At 42.8% G+C, this 11,329-nt stretch overlaps 1 protein-coding gene across 3 annotated transcripts in view; it reads right to left on the reverse strand.

Moving 5' to 3' along the window:
* The window catches only part of RSPO2 (R-spondin 2), a gene marked incomplete at both ends in the record, with an annotated part of 157,551 nt that extends 152,754 nt beyond the window's left edge, over nt 1–4,797 (reverse strand). For 2 of the 3 annotated variants that reach the window (XM_081258540.1, XM_081258539.1), the window contains one exon: nt 4,704–4,797. In XM_081258540.1, coding sequence (XP_081114666.1) covers nt 4,704–4,797 — 94 coding nt within the window. Of the gene's footprint in view, nt 1–4,678 lie in introns of all 3 variants that reach the window. The other variant, XM_081258538.1, reaches the window with a different exon arrangement.
* Nucleotides 4,798–11,329: the final 6,532 nt, after the last annotated feature.

An 11,329-nucleotide genomic window follows, 5' to 3' on the forward strand; every position in this document is an offset into this window, starting at 1 on the left:
GAAACCACAGCAATGAGAAGCCGCGCACCACAACCAAGAGTAGCCCCCGCTCGCAGCAACTAGAAAAAGCCGGCGCACAGCAACGGAAGACCCAACGCAGCCAATAAATAAATAAATAAATAAATAAATTCTATTTAAAAAAAAAAATTAGAAGTGTCGTCTCCAACTTGTGATTTCTGTAAACATTGGATTCGACCCATGCTAGATTTATAAACAGATAACGAAAGCCAGAATAAGTGTAGACCTGAGGAAATGTCACCTATTCTGAATCACTTCCAAATTTCAAGAGAGGAATAAGACGTTGGCTGGGGAAATGGCAACTTTCTAACCTCTGTGCACTGGTAAGGTACTGGCCAGGAAAACTCAGAATTATGCTGGAAGAAAAGCCCATTAACAAAAGAACAAAAGAAAAGAAAGAACATATTTATGCTGCAAAGTTAAAACATCACATGAGCTTTTCTGAAACACTCTAAACTTAAAAAAGCAGGCCTACAAATATACTCCGAAGCTTTTAAGCGTAGGTTAATACGTTCCATGTGCCATTTTGTATTTTGAAAGAATACTGTGAGAAATAAGCTATCATTAAAAGTACTTGTAAAACTTGTAAATATCTCCACATCTACTCATTTGATTTTTTAAAACACTAATTAATTCAGCCCTATAATGTTTAAGAGGAAATGTAGTGTTTTGTTTTGTTTTGTTTAAACAACCGAAGTTGCCAGTAACATACCACACTATTTGTGATAAACACTTCAGTTTCATGGAAGAAGCCAAATCTAATCATAGGAAAATGAGCGGTTATGGAGAGAGAAGCTGAGGCTTCGGGAGGGAAAAGGCTATGGCAGGAAACACTTGTCATACCACGCCCCCTACCATCAGACCACCAGAAACACAATTACATGTCTGGGAGCCTTGCTGCTTTTAAAGAATTTCATCAAGAAGTTTTCATAAATCCCTGGTAAATCTGTGACTGGGCATATCAATAGAATGAAGGAGATATAAAATGAAATCACTACATACTAAGCTCGAGAAATCCCAGAAGACCATAATAAAGTTATGATTTGTCTATCTACCTTTCAGTAATTCGGCCTGAAATGTGGCTTACAACCATTCCAAAAAATAAGACAAATCGAATAACCCAGTTTACCATACAAATAAATCATAAGAGGTCCCAAGACAGATACAGGCCACAGGGGTTAACAGTAGCTAATAATGACTGTTTTTGAAGGGGACTGGAGGGTGAGGGGCCAATGAGTTCTGATTGTTACCACATAGACACAACATGAGTTGTCAATCAGCTTTTCAAAACGTTGGCATGTGTCTCCCCTCTACAAGATATTCATTCTCACTGTTGTGTTTGTGCCTTATTTTCAAATGTATTGCTGCCAGGCCCCAGTAGTGATTATCAAATGCACTTTTATTGTATGATTTTGTTTTCTAAATAAGCAGACAAAAAGACTAGTAGATGGCTAGTGTTGTTTATGATAGTCTCTCCCATACACAGTTTTATCTGACATTCTAGTCTCTAATCCTCTGGCCATATTTTGAAATAAAGCATAAAGTTAAATGATATATTTGCTCTCTGTTCCAGACTGGATGCAATTGATTTTAACTGACTAAATTATCTGATCTCTGCCAAGAATTTTATTTCATTAAGAAAATGATATTATAGAGCATCTGAGATCATAGAGCAGACTAAACATAATGCCAAAGGAGTTCTGAGAATGCTCCAGAGTGAAGGTTTGATTATTTGCAGATGGAATATGAAAAAAAGAAAAAGAATCAGATCCCGGGCATTAGCCTAACCAATGCTGGTATCACTGCTGCCGACATCACAGCACAAAGCCAAGAAAATAACTGATCTTCTAAGCCACAACACCTTTTTTTAATGTACTAATCACTTTTCTTCCTAGAAAGTAATACTTAACTGCCACTATCCAAAACAAAGGGAAAGGGGAAATGTTGGTACCACAATAGGCTCTAGCATGTCAACTGTCACTGCTGACATGATTTGGCTAGTAGTCAAGCATTCACCAAGGAACTAATTTAAATCAATCTCCTTTGGGAAAGCCAATTGTTTGGTATGCGCAACAATTGGTGTAGGATCAATCAGTGGACATGAGATCAATTAAAACCAGCTTAAGCCTGTGAAGAGGGACAATTCACACAACCTGAGTTAGATCTCTATTCATTTCAATACTCTCACAATGCAATCCTTAAGCTTCCTTGCAAAGCAGAAAAGCTACTATCACCCTACACTGTCTAGCCAGCACTTTAAGTAGTTCCACTTTTAATTAAAAACACAGTACGCCCTTTGTTGGTACAGATAGTGTGGTCACTTTTAAGGGTTGCAGTTATTTTAGCCAGAAGCTTGAGATTTGGGAAGGGACATCTGTTAAGGAAAACACACACATTTTGATAGAATTTTTTCTTTACAACCTTACCAGTTTACATGTACTTGAAAGCATTTGAATTTTATTAAATTGAAAGGTTTGTCTGGCAAAAGTTACTACTGCACACTTTAGAACTGGGTTTCTAAACGTCAGCACTTGGGGATGTGGTGGTCACTGCCGTGAGATTTTGCTAAAGCAGCTTTGAAACAAATAGGTTTTGCGTCAGATACCTAAGGAGGTATAGGCGGAACTTTGGAGATGGCACTGCAAAGGAAAGCATGCAGTATCGCCTCTGGCCGCAGGAGTGCTGTAATGTCATGTTCCACCAAAGAGCATCTCTGCATTAAGTTCTACTAAAGCAACATGCTTGATTCTCCCCAATTCAACCACAATGGGGCAGGCAATGTGGATCAGAAAGACATCGCTGAATTAGCAAGTCATCTAATAAACAAGAATTTGGCAAAGGATTTTAGATATTTTGTATTTTGAACATTTTAAAGCACTTTAGTCTTTTCAACCAAATAGGCTGCAGTGTCTACTTGGGGGCAGGGGGTATGGGGTGTAGGGAAGCCTCTCCAAACACTTTGACCACTTAGACCACAGTGTAATCAAAAATTTCCAGCTGTACCGAGTGATACCTGGAAAGAAAATACCGGAGTGGAGAAAGGAGGCAGAGGGGAGGTGAAGCAGATGGAAAGGGACTTTGGCAAGACTGATATCGTATCAAACTTTCATGGCCTCTGCGAAGAAATTCCTCCCTAGTACATTTATTCAGAAAAACTTCTGAAAATGAGCATTTTCCAAATGTCAGAAATGAAAGACAGGGAGAGTAAGAGAAATGAGGGCGAGAGAAAGGGGTATCCTTCTCATAAACCACAGCTCCATGGTGTCAATTGGAGAGCAGAGGCGGCAGAAATCGCACACCACCAAGGTATCCTGAGCTCTGCCCTCTGGCCGGCCAACCTTCAGCCCTGCGGGTAGGTGAGAACAGCTTAACGACGTCCCAAAAAGCTTTGAAAAATTAGGGCGCAGAAAGCTCTCTCCAAAATCTGGATGCAGGACTGGAGATTCCATGAAACGAGTTGTAAATAAACCGCATCACAAGTCGAGCGAGACGTTCATATCCCAGAAAAATCAAAATCTGTTAACCTCAAGACAAATTCTAACTGCGCAAAAGTCCAAACTGCACGACCAAGACGGATAAACTCTAAGGGGCTGCTGTGCACCTTCCGTGAGGCGGTATTGCAAGGTGGGGCTGTGCGTGCTGGGAGCGGGGGTGTTGCGGTTTGCGTTTAAATCCTTCAGCGGACTTAACAGTGTTTAGCAGCCCTTCCCCCTAAAACGCAGTTGGATTAGCTGCAGCTGCAGCAGGACTCGGGGACAGAAACACGGGCGCACTAAATCATCAGGAAATCTAGCTTTCTGAAACCTTTCTAAAGGCTTCCACTCGCCCCCCGCCCCGCGCAGTGCACACAGGTGATGGAGAGAAAGGAGGAGGTCAAAAAGCCGCAAGTGAGTTTCACTGAGCGCCGGCACCTCTCTCAGAAGTAGCTGCTTTTGAGGGGAGTGAAGAGAGAGGGCAAAGTCGGGCCTGTCTCCAAAACATCACCCTGCAAGCAAGCGTTCCCCCAAAAAACCTGCGCACGAGTTGCCGCTCAATGCGCTAAGTTCAGTACGTCGTCCCACCTAGTCTTAGCGTCCAGAAAAAGAAATCAATGTTGCTCTTTTCCTAGAAATGCAGGTCCTCCACATCGACTTCGTACCCCTCCCCAGCTCTCTATCCCACACGCGCGCGCAGACACACACACACACACACCCCAACACACACACGCACGCAGAGGAGTAGGCCGTGTCCAAAGCTATCTGGGGTCAGGACTTGGGGCGCACGTGGGTGGTGAATGTAGAGAAAGATGAGCTTCAGGGAAGATGGTTGAGAGGACTAAAAAGAGAAAAAGACAAAAAGAACAAGAAAAAAAAGATGTCAGGCTTAAAAAAAGAGAGGGAGACCGAAAGAGAGAAGAGTTCAGAAGTAGAAGCTCGGCAGTCAACGTGGGTACGGACCGCACCGCTCAGCCCTGAACTCCCGCAGGACGCCCGGCTCGCCGCGCGTCTCGCTCCGGCTCGCCGCGCCTACTGAGCACGGAGAAGACAGAGCGTTCGGCAGAGCTCCGGAGACCGGAAAGCGGGGAGCGGTGGCGCTCAATGGCGGGGGGTGGAGGGCACGGTCCTGCCCACCTGAGCCCCTGAGCGAGCGCCGCCACCCGCGCCCCCGACCCCGACCCCACGCGCCTCCGGCAGGGTAGAACCCACCTCTCTTACTGCGTCTCCATCGATTGCCTTGGCAGTGGCTGTAATCCATACAGTTCAGGATGATGAGGGCAAAGGAGAAGAGACGAAACTGCATCTGGGCGGTTGGGCGGGGGAGAGACGCCTCTCAAAGTCGGGGAACTGGAGGGCTCATCCGAGGAGCCGGCGCCGTCCGCGCTGTTGAGGAAGACGCCGAGGGGGAGTCGCCACTAGCCCAGGGGCCTGCACCGGTCAGTTCGGCGCAACCAGCATCTTTCCGCCTTGAACCTGAGAGACGAGGAGGAGAAGCCGGGTGGAGAGAGGCCCAGGGAGGCAGCTGCCTCTTCACGCGTCCCAATTTAAGTAGGGGAGGGAGGCGGGGAAGCGAACTCACTGCCTGGCAGGAGCTGCGGAGCAGCTTAAACCCAAGCGCACAGCTGCCTGCAACTTGGAGAGGAAGGTGATTACAATCAGTGAATTAGCAACCTCTGCAGACCTATAGGCTCCGACCCGGGGAAAAGGACTTTGCGCGGGCGCTCCGGAAAAGAAAAGAGCTCCACAGTTCCCGAGGGTGCAGGGTTAAAGGCGCGCTCTTCGGTCCTTTGGTCCCACAGTGGGGTACCCAAGCGCCGTGGTCGCGGTGGCCAGGCGCGGGTCGCCTACCGTGAGCACTTACGTCTCAGTCTGTGCGGCGTGCCTAGGCGCGGAGCTCCATCCAGGGCTCGGAAAGCGAGACGCCTCGCTAGCACGTGGGCTGGGGAAAAGTTTGCCGAGACCCGCCGGGAGCGCGTAGCAGCTCTGGAATCCCGGCGGCTGCCTTGGGTTCGAAGTGCCCGGAGGGTCCTCTGGACTGCCCGCGCCTAGCAGGAGCGCGGCGGGGCGGGCGGGTCCGCAGCCTCTGGGATGCTGCGTCCCCGCCGGTGAGTGCGATCCTACGGCAAGGGTTACGCCCGCCCTCACTCTCTGGGTCCCTGTCCAATTGTGCGGTTTCCAGAGCTCTCTCCACAGCCACTTCACAGCTAAGGTTTCTCCGTTTCCAAGCTGTGGGAGACAGAACGCTCCCGGGAGGCCAAAGGGATGGCGAGCTCACTTTCCGATGGAGATGCAGTCGGGCCGAGGCTCGGGATGCTTCTATAAGTAGGTGGTGCTGTGGTCCAAGGCAACTAAGTCAGGGCTGCCTCGGAGTTCCTGGGTCCTAAAGCCAGAACCTCTCCGGTTTCCCTGAGGTCCTAAAGAGCGCTGACAGCCTCCAGCGAGCCTACCCCCAGGCGAATCCCCTCCCGGCCTTCCTGGAGTGGGTGGCTAAACTGAAGAGTAGCTGAGGTGGAGGCGCCCCCTGACTGTGCTGGCCCGACAGCCCAGCTGTCTTCACCCCCAAGGCGTCTTCTCCGCTGCTCCGGGGTCGACTCCAGCCTCAGCGCCGACCTTCCAGCAGGAAGATCTGACTGACTGATGGCTTCTCGTAAACCTTCCTTTCCGAGCTCCCGGCCGGGACGGCTGCTTCTAAAGTGGCGTTTAAACTTGAGCCGCACCCCGAAAGATGCCACACCTCTGCCACTCTTAAGTTTTACGTCTTGGCTTTGCTTTACAGGAAGATGTTAGCAAGGCTGAAACTAAAACGCGTCTTCGGTTTAGGGAGTAAAAAGAGTATTCCAATACTTTGCTTATCCTTAGAGGTTGTACTTCTTGACTTGTGTCTCCTCCAGAAAAACTTACAAAAACCTTTGATCCCTTTCTTGAAGTACGCTAAAAATTGGGGCCTTGGTTCTTCAAAGAAAAGTTCACTTTCTACTGAAGTATTTCTCATTCATAATCCTCCTCCCTCCCCCATCCTCAAAGTCTCCTGAATTGAACTTTTAGGTGCCTTGAGTTTGGGGAATACTCTGTTTAACAAAGTGTTACACTAAATACACTTACACTATCTGATTTCATTCTGGTGAAATCTTCTGTCCTGAATTCATTACTGTAGGAATGAATGTATTTACCCCTAGGCAAAAGATAAGAATTTATACTGCTAACCATGGCAGTAGGAATGTCTGCAAATATGACCTCAGGTACCATATTATTATGCTAGCATTTTGTATCATTTAAATTTCTTTCTCTATGCCTTCAGTTTCAGAAGATGTTCAGAAGGTTGGGGATTTGAGACAATCATATAGAAACAACAAGAATATTAAAATAGTCATGTTTATTAATTGTTCCATTAATGCCTATCCATAATTATTTTTATGGAATCACTATTATATAGCAATATTTATGTGCTAAGAATTTTAGTGTTATTCACTTTATGTATGTCTGAGAACACCCAAGTCAATCTGAATTGAAGTCCCTGGTCCCATTTCCCAGATAAGAAAATTCAGCCCCTGAGATTGGCCCATAGAGCACAAGTAGAGTTGACAAAGCACATAACAGCAACAGTGGATCTGTTTCTCAGCTTTCAGAGTCTGATTTTTGTCACAGAATTTGGAAGTGATTGGAAACATTTCAGTTTAGGGAGTGGACCAGCATTTGACATGATATTCCAGTGAATATCCCCCAATCATCAGAAATACCATTTCTCCCATACACTCACACATGCGCACACCAAATGTATTGCACTTCTAAAGGAGTTAAATCCATGAAAGAACAAAGTCCTCTATAAATAAGCCATCTACCTTTCTGTACAGCCTTGGGACTCATTCAAGGTTAGTGGTCATCAGTATCTTTTAAAATATATAAAGACAAAAATAAGCACAAGACCAAGTAGATCTAGCTCTACCATTAACCAGCTGGGTCATTTTGGACAAGTCTCTGGATCTGTTTCCTTGCTGGTATTTTTAGGAAATTAGAACAAGATCTCTTTCACCCCTACCATGTTCTAGTTTACAATCAATTTTCTATTTCTATCAAGAAGTTTGCTACGGAGTCTAACAGTGTCAGGACAAACTCATCGTTGATGAGTTTTCAATATAGAAAGATGAGAGTTAGCAACTGTCATCCTTAAATTTACAGACCACTTTCAATCTCTGTCTTCAAAGGTTACTTTCCAAAATTTTAATCATTTGGGTTGCACTGATGGCATTTTTTAAACCAGAGATACTTTTCAGTTTAGTGAACTCCTAGATCCATTTCACAAAAAAAGAATTTTAACAGCACCACTTCTGCTGAAGATAGGTTAATGCTCTTAACAAGACAAGAATGGGCGCTAGAAGTAAAGAAGATTCCTAATTCCTTTCTCCTTGTGCTCTCTCCTGGTCTGTCTCTGCTTTTTAAAGGACACCATGGAACTTCAAAAAGATCTGTCACACTTAGTTCTTGGGGTACTTAGAATCTCACACTTAATCGCTTTGGGCTAGTTTGTTGATAAAGCAGATTTTTTTTCTCCTTTTTTTTTTTTTTTTTTTGCCATTCACTGAATATTTCTCCTGATTTCAAGAACCCAGGAATGTTCTTGCTACTAAAAAACACATCCCTGGGGGATCCTAAACTATCATTAACTTTAACCCCATATTTCTGTGCCCTTTCATTTCTAAACTGTGAAAGTGTTGTTGTTGAGGCTCAGAGTTCACAGTTTCTCCATCTTGGAGACTCAATGGGCTTTTTCTTCAAACTGAGTTTAGACGGTGGTTTCATTAAACTAGCCTTATAAATAGGCATGTGTCTGGTGTCTGTTTACAAAGAAGCGTACTGACGAGGTTGACTTCATGCCACGCACTGGTGATAGAGAAGGTTAACTGAGTGCCCGTGCGGGGGCTGGGGGGGAGTTGGGGGGGAGATGATGTTATAGATGAGAAGCAAATTGCCTACTTTACTTTTTTGACTTGTAATTCATTCATACAGCTAAAATTTAACCGTTAATAAAGGGCATACAGGGAAAAGCCTCTCTACCAGCCAGCCAGTTCTCCTCCTCAGAAACAGCCAGTTATTCATGTACAACCTTCCAGGTTTTTAGTACACTTCCAGAGATATGTTGTGCTTATCAAGAAAATGTGTGTGTATACACATATATATTCTTCACCCTTTTAGGCAACTAGTAGAATACTCTATTCACTAATCTGCACCTTGATTTTTTTCATGCATCTTAGAGTTCATTCGGTATCAGTTCATAGCAAATGTTCTTGTTGTTTTTATACAGTCACCTATCATTTCATTGTATGGCTGTATTTAGCCAGGTCCCTACTGATAGACATTCAGATTATCTTCATTCTTCTTCTGTTATAAGCAATGTTTCAATTAACCTTTTCATGGGTCATTTTAAATTTGTATTATAAATTCCTAAAAGTAGAAAAGTTGGATCAACAGTTAGACATACCTGTGCGTGTGTGTGTATGTGTATCTTTAAAATTGCCTTCCACAGAGATTCTATCCAATTACAATGGAGGAAAGTGCCCATCTCCCTATATACTGGCCAACATGTTTTGATCTTTGATACTCCTAGGCAAAAAGTGGTATCTCAATGGTTTTAATTTTTATTTCTTTTCTTTTAAATGAAATTATGCATCTTTAATATACCCAAGCAATTTATGTTTCCTTTTTCATGAATTATCCAAAGATATCATTTACCTCTTTCTCTGCTCTTGCTCACTTAATTTTGTTTTGTAGAACATATATATATATATATATATATATATATAAAATATAGATAGATGGATAATCTTTTGTTATTTGAGTTGCAAATATTTTTCCAAGTTTATCATTTGTCTCTCAACTTTACTTTTGATGTACATTACTATGCTAAAACTTTCAAAATAATTTTATGTAGTTAAATTTGTCAGTCTTAACTTTATAGTTTCTATGTTTGTGTTACACTTGTAAAAAGTTCTTCCCCATGCCGTTCTTTTTAAGTTTTTATTTGGGATCTTTCTAAGACACTTGTTTTGATATTAAAAACCATAAGATGGGGCTTCCCTGGTGGCTCAGTGGTTGAGAGTCCGCCTGCCGATGCAGGGGACACAGGTTCGTGCCCCAGTCCGGGAAGATCCCACATGCCGCAGAGCCGCTGCACCCGTGAGCCATGGCCGCTGAGCCTGCACGTCCGGAGCCTGTGCTCCGCAATGGGAGAGGCCACAACAGTGAGAGGCCCGCCTACCGCAAAAAAAAAAAAAAAAAAAAACCATAAGATGTTAGTGATTTCATAACAGTATGATGTGGCTGCCATAGAATAGAGTTTACATTTTCTAAATCTTTCCTAATTATTTATGTTCACAGATTTGGCTGACTTTGGCTCTGACTCTCATTTTTATTAGCTAATTGATTTAGAGTTCTCTTATCTTTTATGTTATCAGATTCATATCCTCAGATTTAAAGTTTCCCACAATCTTCTGATTCATTGTTGAAATTTGGTGGTGTCATACTTATTCTTCCAGTCTAGAATTTATCCGTTACTTACTTTGAAACAAATTATGGCATTTTTGTCATTGTATCAAAATTGATATTTTTTTTCTGTTAAATATAAGCTGAATGTCCATTTTGCTAGCTGCATGTGATAACCTATGTTCACTTATTATATTTTGTATGAAATAATTAAATTAATTGATATGAAAGATCTTCAACCAGGTCACTGACCAGTCCTTATCCAGGCTAATTTGTTGTTTTTAAAAGCCACACCATAATCACTTATTTAACATTTGAAAAATGTGTAAATATTTGACTCCTCCAAATATTAATACTATGTCCTGCCACTTGAGAACTCTTCTGTAGACTGATGTGATAAGGTCTATTTCTCATTTTGTTCTTCATCCCCATGGAAGAGATCCAGGAGGCTCTCTTCAAAGGAAGTGCAACTCAGACCAGCTCATAAGAAAAGAACTCAAGATTTGACCTGAAGCTTTAAAATTATTCCCTTTATTTAATCTTGTGCACTCTGAACTCTTTTGAACTAAAGTAGTGTCATTTCCATTCTTTTTTGTGTGAATGTGGTTGCTGGAAGGAAGTGTTACTACACTTGGTTAATAACAAGAGATAAAGATTCTCAGCTATTTTAAGAATGAGACACAATTTTCACTAATAGAAGAGAATGTCTCTTTTCACTGTTTGTGGACACTCAATTAGTTATGCTAATTGAGATGAACAATAGGACAAGCATCCCTAAGAGCAGGAAACACCCTCCCCAGAACTTTTTTCAGTATTGATATCCCAAGTAGATCCACCTCTCCTAAGCAATTGATTTGTCTTTAACTTACGGTTATAATGAACTGTGTTACTATTCAAGAGGAAATTTGTGGCTTACCATCAGCAAGTATACAAAATGGTCAGGTATTTTATGTACTAGTCTCATTTCTTGCTCCATTTTTTTCTCAGCTATTTTTAATGTTGTATTTTGTAGTATTATTATGCATCTTCATAAGCTGCTTTAATTTTGGAACAATATAGAAAATTTAAAAATAATAATTCATACCTTATACACATGATAATACAAATATATATATGTCAAAGAATCAACATAGGGGTTCTAGTTGCTGATTACGTCTACTCCAACCATTCATTCAAGAACTGAGGAAAGAGCCATGGCATGAATTTGGGGATCCACTAGGCCCATTCAGAGATGAACCCAAGCCCAAACTCTATCAATTACCCAGTCTTCATAAGCCCCTTCTCTTGACATTTTGGGTGTCAAGAAATTAACCGAAGTCTAGTTATTTCCTCCTCCCCAAAACACAGTCATCTGGGTA

This window comes from Mesoplodon bidens (genome assembly GCF_964165515.1).
Source record: "Mesoplodon bidens genome assembly, chromosome: 16".
NCBI classification, from domain to species: domain Eukaryota; kingdom Metazoa; phylum Chordata; class Mammalia; order Artiodactyla; family Ziphiidae; genus Mesoplodon; species Mesoplodon bidens.